This window comes from Mesocricetus auratus, unplaced genomic scaffold, assembly GCF_017639785.1.
Source record: "Mesocricetus auratus isolate SY011 unplaced genomic scaffold, BCM_Maur_2.0 Super-Scaffold_15014, whole genome shotgun sequence".
Classification (NCBI taxonomy): Eukaryota; Metazoa; Chordata; class Mammalia; order Rodentia; family Cricetidae; genus Mesocricetus; species Mesocricetus auratus.
Window position 1 is genome coordinate 29,991,078 of NW_024429186.1, and position 25,415 is coordinate 30,016,492.

Genomic DNA, 25,415 nt, shown 5'->3' on the forward strand with positions numbered 1-25,415 from the left:
GGGAATATCTGGCATTTTCTAATTCAGGCTTTCTGTGTTTGTAGTTATAAGCACTACAAATATCATGTGCTGGCTTCTGGCCTGCATTGGTTTTGTTTCATGGTAGAAAGTGTAGAAATGCTGTCTTTTTCCTTTTAGTCACGTGGTTTCCTTCCTTCCAAGACTTAGGTATGTCTTACACAAACTCCCATGTGATAGCTTTTTGGTGCCTACTTTTTTTTCTTTCTGTCACATGTGCATCAGTGTCTTACTATGGGTGTGTGTTGGGTCCCCTGGAAAAGCAGTCAGTGCTCTTAACCTCTGAGTCATCTCTCCAGCTCCCTATTGTTTCTCATTTATTGCTCAAATGCTTGGGCATCTTTCGACTGTATCTAAGTTGTTATTCTTAGCTTTTTTATCTTTATTTTAGAAATTCCCCTCAAATATGCTTAAAGCATTGCTCAGCTGTTTTGTTATTTTCTAAGTCTAAATTATGTTCTCTTAAGCAAACCTTAGAAGATCAATAGCACCCGTCTTCCAGGAACCATGAGCTTTCCTGGAAGACACTTTCAAAACTGGGTTCTTTTCCAGAAAAGGTCTGAAGTAGCCCAGACATCTTTCTCCTCACAACTACTACTTGTCAAATAAGGAGGCATCGAAAAATAGATATGTGGCCAGGTGGTGGTGGCCCATGCCTTTAATTCCAGCACTTGGGAGGCAGAGGACAGCCTGGTCTACAGAGAGAGTTTCCAGGACAGCCAGGGCTATTACACAGAGAAAACCTGTCTCGAAAAACCAAGAAAAAAAAAGATGTGTGTGTGTGTGTGTGTGTGTGTGTGTGTGCAGGTACCCATGGAGGCCATAAGAGCATCAGATCCCTTGGAGATGGAGTTGTGCTGAGTGAGCCATATCTCCAGCTCCAGAAGGTACTCTTTTGTACATGATTCTTTTTATATGTATGAGTGTGCATGTGCACATGTGCCTGGTGTCTAAGGCAGACAGAAGAGAGGTCAGGTTCCTGGAGCTGGAGTTGGAGGTGGTTGTGAGCCACCTTGTGGTGCTGGGACCTGAACCAGGACCCTCTTTAGAGCAACTATTATTAATCGCCCAGCCATCTCTCCAGCTCTGGAAGGTACTTGCTCTGAGTGCTCTGCCTTTGGGGTTACAGTGAGCCTTCCTTGGAACAGACAACAGTTTTGGGGTTTTTTTGGAGAATTTTTATGAACACTCTAATTTCTGACAGGTGTCATGTTTATTTAACATTTCCTCAAAAGCAGATGCCCTGAATGAATGCATCTTTTCTCACAACTATTTTTTAAATTAGTGTGTGTGTCTGTTATGTATGGAGGTGCAGCATACACATAGATGTCAGTGCTAACTTTGGGGACTTGGTCCTCTCCTTCTGCCATGGGCTCTAGGGATTTGACTGGGGTCCTTAGGCTTACACAGCAGGAACTTTTACCCATAGGCCTTACTGACAAGCCTTTATGTGCCTTTTCTATCGCATCTCTCTTCCTTGCTGGTTCTTTAGTCGTTTCTTACAGATGTGAAAGTGGAGGATTACCTTCCTAGTCAAGGTTCAGTTGCTTTTTCTGTCACAGCACATGATTAAGTCTTTTGTGCTTTTCCCGTTTGTTCTAAACCTGGCTCGACTGATTTGAATGTTTGCACATCCTTGATTCTTTCCACCTGGTCTGGAAAGGGCTCTCTCCGAGCAAGGCTGCAATGCAGATGTTTCTCAGGCTCCTCTGTCACTTGTCCGTTTACTTGTACTATTTCATCAACTCCAGTGTAAACAAATGGAAGACAGCGGAGACGCTCAGAGTCCTGTGGCTGTTGTCATCTTCCTTCCCACTCTGAAAGTGCATGGCTTTCCCAGGCCACCGCTCTGCTCTCCCTTCCTGAAGATGCTTATTTTCACTGTCATTGAGCCTTCCGGTCTTTCACTGATGTCCCTAGTCACCTAGTTCACGTTTCTGGCTCCACAGTGTCTTCCTTTGGTTTGGATGGTAAACTGGGGAGACAAAACAACAACAACAAAACAGAAGAAAACACTCTGGAAGTTGACTGATATTTGGGGACTGTTTTAAGCTCCATTTTAAATAAAAAAAAAAAGTCTAGGTAGGCAGTGGTGGTGCACTCCTTTAATCCCAGCACTCGGGAGGCAGAGGCAGGAGGATCTCTGAGTTTGAGGCCAGCCTGGTCTACGGAGTGAGTTCCAGGACAGCCAGGGCTACACAGAGAAATCCTGTCTCAAGAAACCAAATAAATAAACCAATAAATAAGAATCTTGTTTACTGTGTAAGCATGCTCGCCTGCATGAGTTTGTGAGCACACTTGTCGGATGCTCATGGACACCAGAAGTTGGCCTCGAGTCCTGGCAGTGGAGTTTGGGGTGGCTGAGACTGGGTGCTGGCAACTAAACAAGGGTCCTTCCACAGGCACAGCCAGCATGATATGCTGAGCCAGCGTTCCATCCCCTCTATCTGCATTTTTATTCTCAGAATCACTGTACTCAGACTAAGACATTTCACAGTTCTCTCTTAGTACCAAAATTAGTCATCTCATCTGATGTATGCCAGGGATCATCAGCTGCTCAACATACAGGGGTGTGGTGACTCCAAATCAGCATCACTGCAAAGTCCCATCCCATCTTATAAGCAGCATCACAGAATCCCTACAAAAGATTTTTAAAAACCATTTATTTATGTGGCTTTCTGAGACCTGTTATATCTCAGGCTGGCCTCAGATTCATGATCCTCCTGCCTTCCTATGCCTAGTTCTAGGATTAGGGGTATGTACGATGTGTTGCTGAGACTTTTTTTCCAATAATTTCCCTAATAAATCATAGCACTAGGTTTATTCAACACAAATTCTGAAAATTATGTTGGAAGACAATTATTGCTAGCTTTATCACAGAGAAGATGCTGTGTGTGAGTCAGGGAAGACTTAATACTAGAGCCAGCAGTCCTAACTTCTATCCTTCTTAAAAAGAAGAAAACGGAAAATGACCATGCCTCTTGCCCTAACTAATTTCGTTTGATCTTTCGAGCTGAGTGAGATAGTTTTCTCTGCTGCTCCGTGTCCAGCAGCGCCTCACTCTTTCCTGAAGAAGAAGTCTTACAGCAATGCCTCCTTTTCTTCTTGGCTGCTGTCTGGTAGTGGGGACTCATGCTTCTCCATGGTGTCTATCTCCAGATCATACTCCTGCAATCCTGCCGCTTTCACAAATTCAGACAAGGTCAGGGAGGCAGACATGACTCCACTGTGCCCCTTCCGCTCTAAGAACAAGCCTATATTGTCCCTGTAGGGAAGACTGATGCTGCGGCTGAACAGCGGCTCTTTGATTCCTAGAAGTTCTCGAGTATGATGAGATATTGTCTGAAATGAAAGGGTAATATTTTTAGTGAGACTTGCTTGAAAAATACAAGGAAATCAAACCGTTATTCAGTGTTTCCATGTCTCTTGACTGCTAATTACTTAAATTATTTCAGTGACAGAATAGTGACAAAAAAATCACAGGCTTACTAAACTGGCCCAATAACACACACACACACACACACACACACACACACACACACACACACACACACACACACACCCGCCTCTTGCCTGAGACAGGGTATTTGTATAGACCCAGTTGTCCTGGAACTCTCTCTGTAGACCAGGCTGACCTCAAACTCAAGAGATCCACTTGTTTCTGCCTCCCGAGTGCTGGGATTAAAGCTGTGCACCACCATGCCCAGCTAAAACTAAGTTCTTACATGCTGAATCTTCTGAGTGCTGGGGCTGCATGTGTGAGCCATGCTCAGCTTCCCATTTATGCAGGGTTTTGGAAAAGACAAAATTAACAGGGACAAACAGATGATTGCCAAGAGTCAGAATATAAGGGTGGCTGACAGTGACGAGGACCCAGAAGATGTGTGAATTCCAGGAAACAGTTTCATATGGTTCTCTAAGTGCTTGACATCCAGAGAGTTCAACAACAAAGAATGGCTTTGCTGTATGATACTTTGAAAAGTCGAGTGCTGAGTGACTAGGATGGAGTATAGGTGAGGACAATTATAAACTTAAGGTATAATTACTCTGAAGTGGGTAGGAAGGAAAGAGGCTAATATAGGTTACTTTAACTTGTACCAGATACTGTAAGTCTTTTTTTAAAGATTTATTTATTTATTTTATATATACAAGTGCTCTATCTGCATGTATAGAAGAGGGCGTCAGATCCTGCTATAGATCATTGTAAGCCACCATGTGTGTGCTGGGAACTGAACTCAGGACTGAAGGCGTGCTGTAATGATTTCACTAGACCCAAGATAAATGAAAAATGGGTATTTATTGGGCAACAATGACACAGATAAATGCAAAGAACCGAGGGAGCGCTTCACTACCCTTCCTAATGGATGGGCTGACCCAAGAGAAAGGACTGTGAAAAAAGAAGCCTCGCCTCAAGCTTCCCTCTTTCTGCTTCCAGTTGCCTGAAGCCATGCCCAAAGGGGTGTGCTCACCGTTACAGGCAAGACCACTACACAGGACCTCTGAAAGAGTAGCATGTGCTCTTAATCATTGAGCCATGTCTCCAGCCCAATACTATAAGTCTCAAAGACGAAAACAAATCAACACAAACATTGTAATTTATAAGGTAAAATTGTCTCTTAAAGGGACACATTCTTGAACTGGCATTTTGGAGCCCATTCCCTATTGAGGGATACCTTTCTCAGCTTCGATACAGGAGGGAAGGGCTTGGTTCTGCCTCAACTTGATATGCCAGACTTTGTTGACTCCCCATGGGAAGCTTTACTCTTTCTGAGTTGTGGAGGGGGTATGTTGGGAGGGGGGAAGGAAGAGGGAACTGTGGTTGGTATGTAAAATGCAAAAAAAAAACACTTTTAAATTAAAAAAACAAAAAAAAGTTACACATGCTTATATATGGAAAGAGTCAAGTTTCTCACTATCATAAAAAGTTGTAAGTAAGCAACAGGGCTTGGAGCTATGAAGGCTGGAAAGGCTAGAACAAACCTATGCTGTAAAGAATCAGAGGCCAGTATGTGTATATTATCTCAAATATAAGTAGATATCAAAATAGACATTTGTGTAACGGGTCTGACACTACTTGGGAGATGACACTTCAGTAGCAACGTGCACAACCAATTCCTACACTAAATATTCTCTGAGAAAAATAACCAGGGCTTTGTGGAGACATGGTTAATTTTAGAGCTGCAAGAAGGAAAATGCAAAATGAGTCCAAAGCTTCCTGTAGTCCAGAAAGAAGAGACACTTAACGGGGAGGAGAGAACATGTCAAAGGAAGATGAAACTCAATCGGAACATGTACCCAGTTGTCAAAGATGGAAGTTTTGAGCAACAAAGCAACTAATGATAGTGCTGGGTTGTAATCCAAACAATAACTGACCACGAGTCCAAACTGATGTAGATGATGAAATGGATTTTTTAAGTGAGGGAAAAGGAACTGTAAAAGACTTTCCCATGGAAGAATTCCAACCAACCACAGAAGGAATGAAGGAAAGAAAAAGTCATTATAAAGTAGCATGGTAGTAACTATGGGCAGCATCTCATGATAAATGCAAAAGTCTGGACAAAGTCCTAAGGAGGGGCAGGATGTTTACACAGCTTCAACTCATAAATCACTGGTGTGCTGCTGTGAATGTGTGGTACTTAAATAGTTAACAGTGAGGCAAATATACCAAAATTGCTGAGACAGCATGAAGTTTATAAGGGAGGCTGTGTTTTGATTGATTGATTGTGATGACACAGGGTCTCACCATAAGAGTCAGTTTACTTTAAACTCTGTGTATCCCAGGATAGCCTTGAACTCATCAACATCCTGCCTTACTTAGACTCCCTAGTGTTAGAAATTCAGGCATAAACCACGTGCTTGATTATAGCCATTCAAAATTCCTGGTTCAAGGCTATACTTTAGAATCATAGATAATTTGTTCTAAATAAGCGGTTCACCTATATTATTCCCCAAATAATTGTCACTCAGTTCTTATATTTTGAGATCCTTTTTTCTTATTGTTCATTTAGTAGATGTCCTACTACTGTGTACCTCCCTTTTAATTTTGTTTTGAGACAGGGTCTCACTAAGTCACCCAGGCTGACTTTGAGCGTGTGATCCTCCTGCCTCAGCCTCTGAGTAGCTGAGTGGTGCCACCACATCTTTCTTGAGGAATCATTTTCCAAGAGACAGGACAGAGGCAAGTGTGCTGTTCTTTTGTCTAGCCTATCCTCAGAATAAACAAAACTGATATAAGCGCTGCTCGGGGGAAACTGTGGATGGATTAGTTGCCATAATAACAGCACTGAATTAAAAGTGCTTCATGTTGGGGCTGGAAGTATAGCTTAGCAATAGGGTGATAGATTGGCATACTCAAGTCCTTGAGTCCTGAGTTCCAGCACTGTAAAACCAAATCAAGCAAGCAAGAAACAGACAGGTCTGTCTGTTAGTGAGGAGGTTGGCTAAAGTTGACCATTCGGGCCAGTTGTGGTAGATAATGCTTATAATCCTAGCACTTGTGAAAGTAAGGTAGAAGGATTATCATGAGCTACAGGCTAGCCTGGGCTACACAGTGAGTCCCAGGCTAGCCCAGACAGTGTCTCAGAAAAGAAAAACCCTTCAAAAATTAACAAAGTTAATGTATGGTCTGGGAAGTAGATGTGTGTCTTAGGTTAGCTCTTTGGTTATTCCTACAAGTCAAGTAAACCTTATGCAACTATTGAATGACTTGAGTGTCATGTTACACTTGTGACCTCAAGGAGAAGCCACATTTTCCTGATGATTTACACAAGTATGCCAAAGTTTGCTTATTAAAATTTCTTGAGGTGCCGGAGAGATGGCTCAGTGGTTAAGAGCACAGGCTGCTTTTCTAAAGGACCTGGGTTCAATTTCTAGCAATCACATAGCAGCTGTCTGTAACTCCAGTTCCAGGGAGACCCTATACAGATATACATACATGTAAAACAGCAACATATTTAAAAATAAATAAATTGTAAAAAACTTCTTGAGATATAAAGATTGCCTGTAGACTCATCATTTACTTTGGAGTACTTCCTTAGATTTTTAAGACCTCTTGTTTCTTGCACAGAAGAAAAACCAACCATGATCAGGATTTTGACACAGCCCATAGATATTATTCCTTTGGAATTAGAATGTCCAGTGAGCAACATGACTTTGGTGGACTCTTAAAAATGTTTTCTCATGATGAAGAGCTGAAAGTCTTGTTACTTAAATGTTGCAGGGCTTTGGTTGCCAGTAAAGACTCAGGAGTCAGATGCTGGGGAGAAAACCTGCTAGCTCAGCGGGCAACTCTGACCTTCCTCCAGCACCCAGCTGATCTTCCTTCCTCCTGCTCGATGTTCCAGAAAGAGAGCTTTCTCCTACATTGTCTCAAACAAAACTCCTCAAACTGATTGTTCCTCTCTTCCACTTCCTGTGCATTTCTCTATCTGTCTTCTTGACTCCCTCTCACTCTCTATGTTTTTTTTTTCTGTCAACTAGTTGCCATTTTAATCCTGTTTACATTATGGCTGACTTTATTTAATCCAGATTACATATTCAAGCAGAAAGCTCTTAGATTAAAGGTGTGTACTAGGCCTGAGCCACTCAACAACTAGAATAGAGTTTGTCAGTAAACAATGCAATGGTTTCACAGCATGATCAGATATCCTGCAACAAACAGAATTCAGTAGACTTTAAGTAGATGTTGGAGTCACAAAGAAGAATGCTATCATTCTTTTAACATAAAAAGAATAGGAGTTTGACCTTGTAGACCTTGGCAGCCATGTGAAGGCATGGTTGGAATGCCATATATGGTAAGAGGGCTTGTCTATGTTATGTACCTGGAAGTTTGTGGCAATTAGAACATTCATTTTGAGGGCTGGAGAGATGGCTCAGTGGTTAAGACCACTGGCTGTTCTTCCAGAGGTCCTGAGTTCAATTCTCAGCACCCACATGGTGGCTTACAACCATCTGTAATAAGATCTGGTGCCCTCTTCTGGCTTGTAGGCATACATGCAGGCAGAATACTGTGTACATAATAAATAAAAAGTCTTTAAAAAAAAGAATATTTGTTTATCGAGGATGAACATGAGTCCCAGAAAAGCATTTACATTCTGATCTTAAGCCTTTGTGAATGGTCTTTTGCAAGCTGTTCCATCTGTGAATGGTCTTTTGCAAGCTGTTCCATCTCTGTGGAACTAGGCTTTCTCTTCTGAGGATTAGGTAGATCTATGTGTATAGCGTTTAATACATAGTAAGTTCTCAGCAAAGCGCACCGACTAGTTGAATGAATGAGTTGAATGTTCAGTTAGGACTCCATGCTTTAATGGTTTAAAGACTCTCTAATTGTCAGTAGAAAGACTTGAATATTCACAAGTACATTTTTCTTTTCTGAGTCATGTGGTTTACAGAATAATATGGTTCTAAGAATTGATAAAGAGTTTTAGGGAACATATTCCAGATTCTTTCATTTTAATTAGTTAAATAATTTGGAGGATTGTCTTAGTCACTGCTCTCTTCCTGTGAGGAGACACCATGACCACTCAGACGGGGTTTCTCTGTGGCTCTGGAGGCTGTCCTGGAACTCGCTCTGTAGACCAGACTGGCCTCAAACTCACAAAGATCCACCTGCCTCTGCCTTCCGAGTGCTGGGATTAAAGGCATACACCACCATCGCCTGGTGACCACAGCAACTCTTTTTTTTGTTTGTTTTTGTTTTTGTTTTACGAGACAGGGTTTCTCTGTATTGTTTTGGAGGCTGTTGGTCCAGCCTGGCCTCGAACTAACAGAGATCTGCCTGCCTCTGCCTCCCGAGTGCTGGGATTAAAGGCGTGCGCCACCACCGCCCGGCTTCACAGCAACTCTTATAAAACAAACATTTAACTGGGTGGTGGTGGTGCATACCTTTAGTCCTAGTACTAGGGAAGCAGAGGCAGGCAGATCTCTGAGTTTGAGACCAACTTAGTCTATAGAGTGAGTTCCAGTACAAGCCAGGGCTACACAGAAAAATCCTGTTTCAAAAAACAAAAACAAAGCAAAACAAAAAGAAAGCATTTAATTGGGGACTTGCTTACAGTCAAGAGGTTTAGTCTATTATGGTTATGGTGGGAAGCATGGCAGTATGCATCCAGATCTATACAAGGCCACACCACTTAACCCTTCTCAAAAACTGCCCCTCCCTGTTGACGAAGCATTCCAATATATGAGCCTATGGGGGGTCACTCTTACTTAAACCACACAATGGTGAAGACTAGGAATCCATCTTTTTAAAAAAATTGAACCTGAGCTGGGTGGTGGTGGCTCACTTCAATCTCAATATTTGGAAGGCTGTGGCAGGTGGACCTCTGAAGTTCGAAGCAAGAGATCTCTGAAGTTCTAGGACAGGCTGAGCTGCAAAGTTCCAGGACAGCCAGGTCTACACAGAGAAACTCTTGTCTTGAAAAACAAACAAACAAAAAAATAGAAACATATGAAACCTAAGAAATTATTCTATTCCAAATAAAAAGTCTTCATTTCAAAAGACCCTTTAAAAAAACACCAAATCTATTTCTGAAGACCATGTTTAGAAGCTACTGCAGAAGAACATTTACAGGCTTCCTATACCAAACAGGCCCTACTATGTTTGGGGGAAGTGCTATAAAAAAGGAGTTATGTATGCTATGCTTTGTAAAGCTATAAAACACCACAAAAGGAAGGAATGCTTAAGTCAAGAAGACTGGGCATGGACTAGTCAGTGCTCGATAGATGAGGCCTATGTAACTTGTGTGCAAGCCAGGCCGCAAAGTAGGTAAAGTACAGATGATATTCCATTAAGCACCAAATGGGTACTGAAGACGAGAGATGTTACTGAGAACCCTGGAAGAGAGGATATTATTGGACAGCAACATCAAGAACAATTCTTCTAAAATAGTGCCACTTCCTAATGATTAAACATTCAAATAAATGAGCCTATGGGGCCACTCTTATTCAAACCATTTCTTTGGAGATAAGGAGGAACTGGTTCTAGAAGAGGATAATGTTCACGTCCATCCTACAAGGGAATGGGAACTGAGCAAAGACACACAGGGAGACGTGCACTAACAGGCAGGAGGCTGAGTTAGACCTGGCAGTCTGGAGAAGACTCGTGCAGCACAGTGGCAGCCTGGAGAGATGGTGGCTGGAGCAAACTTATGAAGGACCTGGAATCCTAAACCAAGAGTTGGGACTATTGTCGGAGATGACTTTTAACAGTATGTAAGTTGTGGGAAACCAAGCAGCTAAAGAGCCCAGAACCCTTGAGTCCAGCAGGCTCCCCGAGAAAGGCTAAAAGTGGGAAGGCAGGAAGCACTACAGTGTGCTAGGTACGGCAGTAAAAGTCTGGAGAGCAGCAATGAAGGAACCCAGACAGTGTAAGTGACACAGGAGGAAGTGACAGTTCTCACCTCTGTGGTCACCACTGTAAGCCTGAGGGATGAGAGTGTGAAGACACCCTGGACCAAACAGGGTAAAGAGGACGGTCTGGGACAGACGGTAGGCAGCAAGGACCCTACTGCACAGCTTACCTTCATGTCCTCAAAATCAGTTATCCCCATCTGAGGCAGGTTGCAGCAGTTCACGTGGATGAGCTTTTGACCATTGATGAAGTTTGCAGTGAAACACTCCTGTCAGCACAAGAAGAACAGTACTTAGACATGAGCTACTGCAACTGAAGAAAAGAGAGACAAACCCACATTTTTTCTTTCTTTTTTTTTGTTTTTGTTTTGTTTTTACGAGACAGGGTTTCTCTGTATTGTTTTGGAGGCTGTCGGTCCAGCCCAGCCTCGAACTCACAGAGATCCGCCTGCCTCTGCCTCCCGAGTGCTGGGATTAAAGGCGTGTGCCACCACCACCCGGCACATTTTTTCTTAAATAATCAAAGTTCTGGGTTAAATTTCATGTTGTGGCTTCCATCCGCTTTTTCATGTTCTGACTAATTTTTCTTTCTATGGCTTTTTTTGGGGGGCAGGGCTAAGGAAAGGGGTCACTCTTTAGCTCAGGCTGAACTGGAACTCAGTCTGGCCTCCAACCCACAGAGTGGGTCTCTTGTCTCCTGAGTGCTAGGATTACAGACTGGAGCCACCATGCTCAGTCTCAAGGGCATTTTTAAGTGCAAAAGGTTTTCCATCTTGTGTTTTGTGGCAACCAAATGCCGTAGTTGGCATCAATAAATTAACGCATACTATTTTTGATAAAGCCAATTTAGGCTTATAGCTAACATGCATTAATATTTCTTAGGGCTCATGATATATATGACATATTTGGGCAGACCGTTAAGATTAAGAGTTCAAATTTGGGGTAAGGGAGTTGCCACGGAGACATCTTGACAAAAGTGCAGAAAGGCCTGATTTTGCCTAAATGTATTAAAAATATAGATTTCTATGAAAAGAGGACTTCACACACCTTTTTACCATTATGCAAGGAATGAAGAGAATAATTGTGATGAATAGGAAAAGCAAATATAACCTTTTCTTCCAAAATACTATATGTGTATACACACATATCTGTATCAGTTATAGGTTAAACGTGCATGTTTAATATGTGCTAATGTCCTGGGTTCAGTCTTCATCACCACACACACAATGCAGAAAAAGATACACACATAATCCAAATTTACTTCCCCCACAGTCCAGGAAGTCTCTGTATTTCTAGTGAAAAAGAGGCAAGAGAGCATGCCAGTAGAGAGGAGAAAATTGGGTTGGAGGATGTGACTTCAAAAAAAAACACTGTTTTTGTATACCTTGTATTGAGGGAACCCTAGCTCACCAATCCACTCTGCAACCATCTCTGGGCTCCACTTAAGGTGTTCAAATTGTAATCTAGCACTTTTGTTGATCTTGGGTTCTTCATGTCCCATCTTCTCCAATCCCTGGGGTAAAGTGACGACTTTCTTTTCACTAACCGAATCTCTCAGTTCCACCTGAGACTCTGAAGCAGGAGCGCTTGTAAATACTTCACAGGTATCAACTTGACGCTCTTTGGGGAGCTCCTGAGATTCATAATCTGTACCAGCGGACTCAATACTTTCTCTGGAAGATCCTACCACAAACTCATTTTTAGTCTTGCTAGTTTCTTTTTCTGGCATCTTTTTGTGGTATTCAGTGAATACTATCTCATCCTTGTCCACAGGATACTTAAGCTTGCTTGGTTCTGGCCTGTGTTCCTTGGAAAGTTCTGTAGCTATCTCTCTTGCTTTGGATTCATGTGATAGCTCTGGCTCTTTGGTTGGTTCTGGCTGTGGCTTCTCTTGAACTTCTGGTTTGGTCATCTGTGGTGGCATCTGACCTGTTTCTTCATTAGAATTTTGTTCTGCTTCAGTCTGTCCTTGTAGCCCTGGACCCTTCTCCTTACTCGACTCCGCTAACGTCCCTTTTGATTTAGACTTCTCACTTGTTCGTCTCGGCTTTTCTTTTTGGCCTGTTGGTTCGGGGACTTGCTCTGATTTTTCTTGTGTCTCCCCTTGAACATCCGGTTTTATCTCTTTCGGTTCCGGAGCAGCCTCTTCCAGTGACCCCGGAACCTTTTCCTCAACAGAGCGTCTTTGCACTTTCTTTGATGTCGCCTCCTTCTCTGACAGCTCTAGACTTGCTTTTTCAGCTGTTTTTCTTGATTCTTCCTCAGAAAACTCCAGTTTGAATTCTTCCAGTAGCTCTGAAACTTTCTCTTCAACTGACTGTCTTGGTTTCTTGTCTGGGAATTCTGGCTTAGTCTGCTCAGACTGCTGTGTGGACTTTATGTGAACCTCTTCTGGAGGCATAATAGCTGCTTCCTCAGTCGATTTTCTTAGCTCCTGGTCTGGAATCTCTGGTTTAGCCACCTCGGTCGGCTCTGTACTTTTCTCTTCGGCTGACTCTCCTTGTGTCTTCTCTGTAATTTCTGACTCGGTCATCTTTGATGGGGATAGATCTTCCTCTTCAACCGATTTTCTTGGTTTGTCACTTGGAAAATCTGGTGTGTTTTGCTCTGGACCTGTTTCTGTATCTCCCTCCCTAGGCGACTGCTCTGGAACCTTCTGCCCAGTGTTTTCTGGTAACTCTGTTCCTGTCTCACTGCTCGTTGCCTCTGGAGCCTTGGTTTCGGTAGGTAGCTGCGTGTCTGTTTCTGGATGTGGTTCTGTAAGTGCATCTACTGAGACATCTGGTGGCTGTAGGTCTGGCTCATGCTTTTCATCCTCCGGGACCTCCAAATCCTCTCCTGCTCCCCTAGATGTCTCTAATTTCAACACTTGCGTTATCTCTGCTTCGGTTTGGCTAGGTAGGTCCATGTTGGTCTCCTTGGGAATTTCTTCGGGCGTCGGGGCTAACTCTAGCAGTACCTTTTCTGCACTCCCTGGCTTCCCCTCTTCAGAGTCATCTTCCTTAGTCTTTAGTTCCTCTGGCTCTTGGTCAATCTCCGGGAGCTGCTCAGGGGTTACCTCGGCCGTGGTGTCTGATTTAGCATTATGCAATTCATGAGATTTAGTTCTTTCAGGATGTAGGTTCTCACTTTCATCTGGGCCAGAATCATAATCTTCTGGGACTGCAGCCATTACGCAGTCAGTTGACGCGCCCAGGGCCTCCTAGCAACCTCAACTTCCGACAGCGTCTCTATGGATACCACGATTTCCGGCGATGTCTTCCTGAAGCTTCCCGAGATTTTGTCGAGCCTTGCAAGTGCCGACCGTAAAAACAGGCGATCAAAAGCACGTAGCAGCCCCCCCGCCCCCCTGCGCGTCCACGTCGCTAGCTTCCTCCGGCCAGGGCTCAGACAGCTCCCCCCGCGCGGCCTCGCCGCTCCTTCCGGCCCTGGGCTCCCCCTCGGCTCTGCTCGGCTCTCGGCTGCCGCGCTCGCTTCGCCTTCGGCTGTTTCCGGAGCCGTAAGCGGCTGGCTGCGGAGAAGCTCCCCGCGCGGGCTGCAGATGTCGCACCGGCAGGCGGCTGAGGGGCCGGCCTTCTGGAGCCCCGCAGCTCGTCGAGGGTCGGCGGGCGGCGTCGGGGACCGACAGGGAGTGGAGGGGACCCAGGCGGCCGTCTCAGGTACGCAAAGGCCGGGGTGCTGGACTGGTGGGTGCCGCTCGGCTCGGGGCCGCGGACCTCGGGCGACCCGTATCCCTCACTGCCGCGGGGACAGCGGCTGTGCGCGAGGTCATTTTCTGCTCCGCTTCGAAATGTCTTGGTTCCCGCCCCGCTTCCTTTCTCAGGTCAGACGGGTTGGCAGTACCGCTCCTTCCGCCGCACCTCTTTGGCGTCAGTCGGGGTCCATGTCCCACCTCTGCTAGCACCGCGCTCACCTCCCGCCCCTTTGGCGCCCCGCGGGACCCCACCTCTGTCCCCCAGGCTCGCCTCTGGGCGCCCGCCTTCCTCTGCAGGAGCCCCGCGTTGCCCTAGCCTCTGCCCGTAGTCCCCCCCCCCCCCCGCTCCCAACCGCGGTCCCCCGCATCCTTCAGAGTGGCAGAGATGGAGAGCAGCCAGAATTGGGAGGCTTTGAGGTCTTGAAGGAGCATCCTAGTCAAGCAAAGGCAGGAACTAGAGGCTGCAGTAGAAATTTTGGAGAGCTCTCATTCTCCGTGACCCTCCCTTCTGTTGGGCCAGCGTCTCCATTTCAGGCCACACAAGTTCCTTCGTGTGAATTTATTTAAGTGTCCAAAGACAAAAGGGACAGTCTACCAAGCTGTCACCTTTCAGCCTTGTGATCATCACAGGGACGTGCAGCTAAAATAAAAGGATACTCTAGAGGGAGAGCTCTAGTCTCTCTAAGTAGCAAGTAACTGGTTTTCGAGATCTGAAAGTGTACAGCACCAAGTATAGTGACTGACGCACCGCTGTGGATCCTGGATGCTTGGCTGGAGTGTGGATTCTCTCTTTTAGTGACCTTGGACAAGTGGCTTAACTCATAAACATAGTCTGAGTTTCCTCCTTTGTAAGATGTGGGTACTGAAAGTACGCGTGCCTCACAGCGCTGGTGGGAGGATCGTCTGAGCTACTGTGACTGAAGTACTTGATATGAAACCCAGGATACCCGCTGTACAAAGCAGTTGTCTAGGATGAGGTTAAAGTCTGATTTTGCTCAGCTAAATTACCAGAGCTGCCGAAGAGGTATTCCTGGATGTATCTTACAATGTAGTGGCTTTTCTACATGTATCCCGAATATCTCCTATCGCATGGTGCTGCTACATGCACGCGTTTGTTTGTCTGTTTTGATATTATGGTAATATATCTGATATTTTGGTAATAGAAATTCTAATGGGGGTGGGCTGTAGCTCAGTGGAATAGTTCATATGTGAGGTCCGAGTTAGGCCCTAGCATCACCAAAAAAAAAAAAAAAAAAAAAAAGAAAAGGGAAAGAAATTCTAAGTATACTTTCTGAAAGATTATAAAGGTTAAGCAAATAAGCCCTTATAGAGGTATGAAGTATAAGTCTCATAAACACCTGCCCCCCATATGCCAATATTTATAAATTACATGCACGTTAATTTTTATTTCCTTATACCCGTGTGTGTGTGTGTGTGTGTGTGTGTGTGTGTTTAATTGGACCTATTTTCTAACGTATTCCTGGAGTACTCTTAACACCTTGTATTTTCAAATGTTTTTTTGGGCCGGGAGTTCTGCACATACTGGTTGAATCAGTAGGTGAAGGTTTCATTGCAAGGATTTGCCTGAACATCCAATTATACCCGGGATAACCAAGGATCCATGTTGGTGAGAGTGGTGAAACTTAACCAGAAGCGATTTGATACCTCAGGAGACAACTGGCAATATCTGGAAAGGTTTCTGTTTATCGAAGCTGGAGGTAACTGTCAAGGATACCGTAAAATGGCCTGCAGTGCACAGGCTAGCCGTTGCCGTGCAGGTCTGCTTCAGAGTCAGAAATGCTGCTTTTGAGAGCAACTCTGGCCTGGACTTAAGCCGTGACTGCAAAGCTCAATGGGAATGATGCTTGGAGCATAGTTTTATAGACTTGGGAGTAACACCTTCAAATATCAAAATTGAGTGTTTGGTCCCACTCTCCAGTAGAAAATGAGCCGAATTAACAGTAGAGATTCTAAGAAAGGATGAAAGGGAAAGATTTTTTTTGTCATCTCTTAGAAAACAGCAGGGAAAAAAACAAACAGCTATTCATTTGTTATTGAATTGAGGGTTTGAGTATTTCAATGTACCTTATTCCTTCAGGGGTTCGTCAGCATCCAGAATAACAAGAACTTGTTTTTTAACATGTATTCGTTGCTGAGGTTTTGGTAAAAGGAAGGGTTTATGTTTGTATAACCGAAAATCTCTAGTGGTTGTGGTGTTCTTAGTGTCTTTGGGGACTGTGATTGTTTTTAATAGTTTTTAAATACTGGGGCACCTGGGTTCTTCAGTTCCCCAGAAGAGAGAGAAATCATTCCTTATATCACGAAAGTCTCTGAGGAATACATATTACATCACGTAAAGGCAGGTCTGCAGAGCTCTGGGGGAAAATCAAGGACAGTGTTTATTATGATCTCAGCAGGAACTTAGTTTGATGTATATGACCAAGCTTTTGATGTTGTGGACTGGAAATGGTCAGGTGCGCTTGTTTATGGTTCTAATGTAGGACTAAGAGCAGCGCAGTATGTCCTATCGTGATGGAAGCGGTCAGTATCAGTGAGTGTTTCATGTTGAGCTCATTAGGATTTGGAATTTGGTAAATCCCCCTTAGATGGTACGGAGTGGTGGAAGTTTATGCTAAAAAGACTTTGGTTTTTTAAATTTCCTATTCTGATTTTGATATCAACATGCTAATAATTTGTTTGCCTGTGGCCTTTAAAAACTAGTGTTTTTACAACGTTAATAGCTGGTTATCATGTCATACTTGAGTTCATGCAGTGTAATATACACATGTTGTGTTTTTACAATGTTGATAGCTGGTAATCATGTCATACTTGAGTTCATGCAGTATAATACATGTGTGTTATCTGAAGGATCACTGAGGAGCCTCTCAGTCCCAGTCTTAAGTGATGAAGAGAAATTGGACCGTGTGGTTACTGGATTTAATTGAAACATAGCTGAGTTACTATGCTTTCCTTTAAGCCCCTCAAATCTAACCGCATCATCTACTTTTGGATCCTCTGCTGTGGAAAAAACAAAGCTGAGATAATTATTTTTGTAGCTGTTTAGTGAAGGGGAAGTCCTATGAGTTCTAAAGAAACCTTGACCTAATACTATTCACAGACTTTGGAGAAAACCTGCTTTCTGGCTTTTTTGTAAAGAAACACCAGAATAATGCAGTGAGCTCAAGTCTGTAGCTTCATCAGAATGTCTGAGCCACACTCAGTAACCCCAGAAGAAAATCATTTTTTGAAAATGGTCAAGAGCCATATGTGGTGGCGCAGGCCTTTAATCCTAGTGCTTGGGAGGCAGAGGCAGGTGAATCTTTTGTGAGTTGGAGGCCAGCCTGGTCTACAGAGTGAGTTCCAGGACAGTTACTTAGAGAAACCTTGTCTTGAAAAACAAACAAACAAACAAAAAAAAAACCCAAACCAAACCAAACCAGAACAAAAAATAAAGAAAGTGGTCAAATATAAATTATTTGAAGAAGGCTTCTGTTTTGTGCCTCGCTTTGCTGTCAAGGTCATAAACTGTTACTTGCAGCTTCCTGTTCTCCTCCTCCACATATTGTTTCCAAGACCTTGGCCAGTTAGGAAGCATGGCAGTAATCTTGTCACATTCGAGAATACCTCACTTCACTACTATGTGATCACTGTTTAAAATTTTTATTTCAGTCTTAATGTTATACATGGTATTACTAGCCTGTCCTGTTTTCTCTAGAAGTACAGGGAGAATTAGCTTATATTTGACTGGCCAATTAAAGTCTGCACTATCGAAAAATTGGCTTTTCCTTTTTCATAGTGATTTAAGTTTCAGAAACCTAAAGGGATATGTTTATACTTGTTTTTTTCTGTCTCTCTCAGACAACACTCCATCTTCCCACACTATACTTCTGGAAATACACTTAAGTTTTTCTTTGCCCTTTTTACTTCCTGCCTATCCGAATCCAGTTGGAAGTTGTTTTATCAGCAGTTCTTGCATAATTTAGGGCATTCCTTTAGACTTAAAAAATAAAATAAAAAAAAGTCTTCTCATTTTTTCCCTGCATACATCAAGCTGCTTGAAAAAGGAAGCTATTAGCAGTGATTCTTAATACGTGAAATTTGCGCAGCCTGACTGATAAAGAGAAATGGAAATGACTCACTGTCTTGGTACAGGTGCACAGAACACATTCATGCCTAACTCTACAGCAGTGGTTCTCAACCTTGCTAATGCTGCAACCCTTTAATGCAGTTCCTCATGAAATTATTTTGTTTCTATTTCATAGCTATAATCTTGCTACTGTTATGGATTATAATGTAAATATCTGATATGTAGGATATCTGATATGCAATCTTTATGAAACAGTCATTCATCCCCAAACAGGTCATGACCCATAGGTTGAGAACCGTTGCTCTGCTAATGTCCATCAGAATTAGAACAGATTTTCCATTGGCCCATTTCTATGCACAGTCTGTTCTACAGGTTTATTCCTGTGTAAGAATGTAGAGACATCTGGGTGGTGGTGGCAGTGCACACCTTTAGCTCAGCATTTGGGAGGCAGAGGCAGGATGATTTCAGTGAGTTCAAGGCCACTCGGGTTTAAAAAGTGTAGGGTGTCAAAGAAACACACCCTGAGCAGAGCCAAAGAAACACATTTTGGCCCTTCAACCAGAACCAAAGAAATGTACCCTGACCCTGAAACCAGTGCCAAAGAAACACACTTTGTCCCTGGAATCAGAGTCAGTGAAAGAAATGCACCCTGGCCTTAAAACTAGAGCCAAAAGGCTAAAAAGGACCAGAGAAAGAAACACACTTTGGCCCTGAAACCAGAGACAAATCTGACCCTAACCCTGTGCAGAAAACTAAACAATCCTTGAGCAGGAGCTCTAGCCAATGTGAGCTCAGCATTGAAATCTAACCAATCCACACCCTGGAAAACTCCGCCCTCTAAGAAGCCCTATATAAACCCTGTGTCTGTTTAGTTTGTTGCTGTTCCAGCTGTCTTCGGTCGCTCTGCTGGATTCTTCCCTCCCAATAAACCCCTTGGATGAGCTTCTGGTGAAGACCTTCTTTTGTGGTGGAGCAGAGACAACCCTGGGCAGAGCAGAGCCAGCAGGACTGTAACACTTCCACAGGGAAACCTTTCCCTGGCAGAGCAGAGTTGTTAACTCCACTCTTCACTCTCCCTGGAGCAGACGGGAAACCTTCTCTTGCTGGAGCAAAACTGCTACACTGGGCAAACATTCCCCAGCTCCTCAGTGTGGTTGGAGAATGAATGCCTCTCTGAAACCTTGGTTCTGTCTTAAATACTTCCCTAGTGCTGGGATTAAAAGTGTGAGCTATAATTCTCTTATAGACGGATTTACTCTTGTGTAGATCTGGGTGGCCTTGGACTCATGGAGAACTGTCTACCTCTTAATCCTTAGTCCTAGGATGAAAGGTGTGTACCACCACCTCCTAGTTTCTGGCTGCTGGGATTAAAGGTGTATGCCTGGCTTTTAAGGCTTGTGGCGGACTTTGCTTTCTGAATCCTCAGTTAAGCTTTAATAGATCATAAATAATATATTACTACAAGATGGAATTAACATAGAAGGGAACTTTTGTGGTATAACTTTACCATTTTTGAATTTTGAATAACAAGAACATGTCTCACCTATTTAAAAAAAAACAAATGCAAACATTTGCTTGAAAGTTCTTCACTGTGTTTCTTTTCTAAAACTGGAGTCTTTCTGCATATCAGGGACAGATTTTATTTTAAAAATTTAGATTTTTTATGAACTAGAGATTATCAATTGCTTTCAGTATTAACTTTATTAATATTAACTATGTTATTTGTACCTTACATTTTATTTTTTTAAACCTATTCATTATTAATTAAAAATATAGTAGGGATTTTTTGTTTGTTTGTTTTTGTTTTAAGACAGGATCTTACTATGTAGCTCTGACTGTTCTAGAACTCAGTATGTAGACCAGGTTGAACTTGAGCTTCACCTACCTCTGCCTCCCGAGTGCTGGGATTAAAGGCCTGCGCCACCACTGCCTGGCTTATTTTTATTTTTACTGACGTGGATTTGTACATGTGTAGGCCTGCAGAGGTGAAGAGTGTGTGGGATGCCCTAGCACTGGAGTCACAGGCAGTTTTGAGCCCCTCACCACAATGTGGGAACTCAGGTCTTCTATGAGAGCCCCATGTTCCCTTAACTGTTGAGCTGTCTCTCTCTAGCACTTAGGCTTTCATAGTATTTATTTATTTATTTAAAACTGTGTCCTGTGAGTGCCTGAATGTATGTCTGTGCACCATGTGTGTGCCTGGTGCCCACGGAAGCCAGAACCGGAGTCACAGAGGGTTGTGAGCCAGTGTGGGTGCCAGGACCCAACGTGGGCCCTAAGAAGGACGGTGAGTGCTCTAAACTGCTGTGCCATCTCTCCAGCTCCATGTGTTTTCATTGATGATTTTTATTAATTTTAGAGTACCTCACTCATATTTGCTCTGTACTCTTCTTGTCACTTTTCTCCCCCTCTTGCTACTCTTTCTCCCTCCAGAATAGTTCTGTGAGTGTGTGTGTATGTGTGTGTGAGTGAACACACACGCGCATGAACAGACACGGATTCCATAAAAGAGAAAGTGTGATATTCTGTCTTTCTTACCCCTCACTACTCTCTTTGCCCTCCCCCTCCCTGTAGGCTACTTCCTCTTCTCCCATAGTTCCTCTTTCATGTCATATAGGTCTGTATACCCATACACATATGAACACCGTACACATGTGATCACCATACACATATGAACACCATACACATACAAAACAACAGCCAAAACCTGCCAGGTGCATGGCCGGGGTGTTTGTAGACTTTTGTCTTTGCCATAGTGTTCGTTGTGTTATGCCTGTACTACGCAGCATCTGAAGTCTGCGATAGCTCACTTCACTTGAGCCTCACTTTCTTGGGGCCTGGGGGCCTCTGCTGGTTACTTTTGGCTCTGTAGCTTGTGGGACAGTCAGGTTCTGTCACCTTCCTGAGAATCCTCATTTGATGCAACCTCAAGTGACTACTGTCCCAGGCGGGATTTGCTCTCACGTGTGTTAGAACTTGTGGAAGCACACACACACACACACACACACAAACACACACACACACACACACACAGTATGGAGATATTTACAAGAGGACTAGTCTCTCTACTTCCTAAACCCACTAAGCTTTATTACCATGTCAGAGGGATGTGGTTATCAATTTCTCATAGTCCTCCGGAGCCCCAGAATTCTTATCTCTACAGCAGTGAACCTCATAGCAAATGTTTGGCATCAGAGTTTGACATCCCCCACCCCCACACTCAGGCTCAAGGGTATCAAGTCTGAAGTCTTTCTCAGGTGATGAGGGCAGCCCCTAGCCATTGCCTTTAGCCCCCCCCCACCCCCATTGGTCAGAGCCTCCTGCTGCTTGTTCATTTCATCTTGTGAGCATCTGGCCCTGTCCCTGCTCTCCAGGACTGCCTCCCTGAGTCGTCTCTTAGTCTCTTCCTGACTGGTTATTGTTCCCTGTACCACCAGGGTAGCTGAATTTTAAATAATAGGTTTCCTCTCTGATCACACTCAGCCATACATAGCACACTGAGGCACAGTAAGTGATGAAAAGGAAGTCCTTTCTACCTACTGCTGACCCATCCCACCAGAGGAGTCACGGGGTCCCCCAAGCCCACAGCTGGGTTTGAGGCTTGTGAGAGCTGTCAGCTTCTTCTATGGGTGGGACTGCCTGCCTTTGCCAGGGCTACCCCACTTATCTCTTGGAGGAGGCTCTGCTTTCCTTCCCCAACTTCTAGTTGTGAGACCTGAGCTCTGTGCGCCATATTGCTTTTCTCTCTTTTTCTGCACTTTCCAGTGGTCCTGTCATTCTCTTTGTGGACTGGAAGTTGCCTCCATGCGACTTTACCATGTGGTAAAGGAAAGAAAACATAACAAAAATCAAAGCACATACCTCCCCAAGCCTAAGGCCCCTCCTCTAGGTTCCACCTCTTAAAAGTCCATTCATTTTCCAGTGTCTTCACCTTGGAGTACAAGTTCCTTATGCATGAACCTTTATGCAGACATAAACCATATTCAGACCATAGTAGTTACTCTAGAGTGACTAGCTCAGATACCTATACAAGACCTTATGTAGATTGCATGTATTATTGAGAGAAAATAAAGGGTATCTAAATAAATCTGGTGAGTTCAAGGCCAGCCTGGCTGGATGAGTCAGTCTATCTTGTTCTCTCATATAAGTAAATGGAAACATGTGTCTTGTTTGTAGAGTGGAAAGCTAAGATTATAAAGGTATCATTTATTCCCAGCTTGACTCTGTATAGAATGCAATGTCTGGAGTAGTTCCAGGGGGAGTTTTGTTTTCCTGGGGGCGGGGGAAGGGGAGTTCTAGAGTGTACCTATAAATGAAAGACTGAAAGGTACTAAAATGCAGTTCGTTAAGCATAGAAAGGCTTGCTTTGCAGGACAGCTGGGTCCTAAGCAATATGAAAAAATTTACCTCATTTTATTATGCTCCTCTTTATTACACTTCATAGAGAACAGCATCTTTTTTGTGAATTGAAATCTTGATCATCCTATGCTGAGCAAATATGTCTAGCAAGTATGTTTTTCTAATAGTGTATTCTCATTCCTTGTTGTGGTTATATTCTGGTAATTCTCAATATTGCAGGCATTCATTGTTATATATGTTGGTGGTGGCCTGTGATCGGTGGTCCTTGATGTTAATATGGAACTTTTGGGGCTAAGAGATGGCTCTCATGTAATGTGGCAGCCTTATAAACAGAGGTCATAAATGAGACCCAGAGTGGTTGATGTCTTCAAGTGGCTTAGAAAGCTGCAACAGTTATCTTTTTTCTAGAACAATAAGGATGATCAGAATGAGGACAAGACACACTGGATGCATTTAAGTTTCGATCTAAATGCAGACAAATGTTATATAGGGGATTTTGTTAGGTTTCCTCTTGTCAAGCACCAGAGGCTAATTCTAATTGCCTTAAGCAGAAAGGGGATTAATTAGAGGGATAAGGAGGGCTCACCAAATCACAGTAAAGCCAGAGGGAGACTCCAGAGGCCAAACAAGAGTAGTGAGTGCTCTGACTGCCGCTAGACTTCTGCTCGTATGCCAATCCTGCTTCAGGGCCCAGGCAGGGACAGGAGATTATGTGTCTGTCCCCTTGTAACATGACTAATAGAAACCCAGGGACAGATATTGGGGTTCAAGCAGAAAGATCAGAGAAGCAAAGTAGCCAAGCCCTAGAGATTTCTCACCTGTACCAGTGCTCAGACCAAAGAGGGGATTGTGGCCTGTGATTGGATCTTCAAATTGCACTGCTCTACCCCACGCCTCAGACTACAGTCTAAACCGAAGCCTCTCCTCAACGTGACTGGAGACTAATTAGTTGCCCAAGACTGATATATACCTTATATACCTCTCTCCACCCAGCCGTATCACTCCTGACCCTACCTCTCTAGTGCTGGGATTAAAGGCGTGGAATCCCATGTGCTGGGATCACCTTTGCGTGAGCTGTTTATGTTTTAGAATGAATATCATGTACTTCGTTGTGGCCTTGAACTCACAGAGATCCATCTGCCTCTGTCTCCCGGGTTATGGGATTAAAGGTGTGTACCACCAATGCTTGGCTCTATGGCTGTGGCTAGATTTGCATTCTGAACCCTCAGGCAAGCTTTATTAGATCATAAATAATATATCACCGCATCTTCTGACTTTCTGGGAATGGAAGGTCTTTCATTTCTTTCTGTACTGTGTATGAAACAGCAGGGAGATGACTGGGTATTTAAAAACCAAAAGGTTGGCAAATGACTACTGCATCTGCTGTCCTGAGGGACCTGCAAATACAATTTATATCACCACTGAGAGCCGTTAAGGGTCAAAAGTAGACATACCTACCAGCTATTCTACAAGGGAAGACAGTGGACTTCAGATCTATACCATTAAACTAGATAGAAATTCTCAGCAAAGCTCTAGGATATGTCACAGGTAGGTTTTAGCCCATAGGAAAGGAAGTAAAAGGTGTTACAAACCAGTGTACCAAATCCACCTAGTTATGTGTCCTAGGATGTGTAATTGTGTCCTCTCCAGTCTGTCTCAGCCCTTTTTACTAGTTTAATGTTGGCAGATGTTTCTTTCCCACCTGCCAGTTCCCAAATAACTGACAGGGAGACTTAATGTTAATTACAAATGCTCGGCCAAAATATGAGGCTTGTTAGTAGCTAACTATTACGTTTAAATCAACCCATTTCCATTCCTTTACTTGCTGTGCTCATGTGCTCATGACTTGTTACCTCATTTTTTAACCCATTCTGCTTTCCCTGTGCATCTGCCTGGCAACTCCTCTAACTCCGCCCTCCTTCTCCCTGCCCCCCTATAGGCCAGTGAGTTCTTTATTACCAATGAGAGTAATACATATTCACTGTGTACCGAAGGGTTATTCCACAGCAACTTAGACCCTCGGTCCTCTGATCTGGTGTCCACCCTTACCATTGTCTGTCACAAAATTGTACCCAAACATACAAATTTGACCACTCTTTAGGAATTCAGGAAGAACTGCATTAAATTATTGAAATCTGTTTTCTCAAGGTTTTTTGAGGGACGGGTAGATGGGTGGGGGTTGAACCAGGGCCTGATACAAGCTAGGCAAATGCTCTGCCACTGAGTTTTATCCCCAATCCTGTGTCTCAGTTACCTGTTTGTACCTTTGCTGTGGCTCCCAGTCACACTAAACTGCAGTGATAGTGTGAGTGTGTGTGTGCGTGCGTGCGTGTGTGTGTGTGTGTGAGTGTGTGTGTCTGTGTGTGCACACGCCCGTGCATGCATGTGGCACTTTTCTGCTTATTCAGTTTTCTTTGCCTGAAGTGACCTTTCCATCTGACTTGGCTGGGTCCTACTTACTCATTAAGACATTGTAATTATCTCTTTCAGGAAGCCTTTGCTACCCGTCCACTGTGTAAAGTGTTTTTGTGATAGTTCAGCTAATAATTCTATCTAACGGTATCGTGTATTTCCAGTTATCTGCTTTCTGGTTTACTTTCTCCAATAGACTGAGTCTTTGAAAGTACACATTTCGCTCTTGTGTTCATAGCATGGAAACCCAGCATGTAGCATGTGAAGGTCTGTTGAGTTGAGGTAGTCATTAACTCAGAGTTCTTTTTTTTAAAGACTATCTATCTATCTATCTATCTATCTGCCTATCTATCTAGATATCTAGATATCTATTATGTATGCAGTGTTTTGTCTGCATGTATGCTGGCACATCAGATGAGGGCACCAGATATCATTGGAGATGATTGTGTGCCATCATGTGGTTGCTGGGAATTAAACTCATAACCTCTGGAAGAG

General features: G+C 43.6%; 2 protein-coding genes across 3 annotated transcripts in view; one reads left to right on the forward strand and one right to left on the reverse strand.

The window, feature by feature from the left end:
* Positions 1-781: 781 nt before the first annotated feature.
* Samd15 (sterile alpha motif domain containing 15) lies at positions 782-13,540 on the reverse strand. 2 transcript variants are annotated; one of them, XM_005084014.4, is made up of 4 exons: positions 11,753-13,540; positions 10,539-10,637; positions 3,104-3,360; positions 782-1,993 (listed from the first exon to the last, which is right to left on the reverse strand). In XM_005084014.4, exons 1-4 carry the CDS (start codon positions 13,538-13,540, stop codon positions 1,948-1,950), a joined length of 2,190 nt encoding a protein of 729 aa, XP_005084071.2. In that variant the 3' UTR covers positions 782-1,947. The 2 variants fall into 2 exon arrangements, with proteins under 2 accessions (XP_005084071.2, XP_040598623.1); XM_040742689.1 differs by lacking the exon at positions 3,104-3,360.
* Positions 13,541-13,600: 60 nt separating this feature from the next.
* Positions 13,601-25,415, forward strand: part of Tmed8 (transmembrane p24 trafficking protein family member 8) — a 30,882-nt gene continuing 19,067 nt past the window's right edge. The window contains exon 1 of the mRNA XM_005083998.4: positions 13,601-14,027. Coding sequence (XP_005084055.2) covers positions 13,601-14,027 — 427 coding nt within the window. The remainder of the gene's footprint in view (positions 14,028-25,415) is intronic.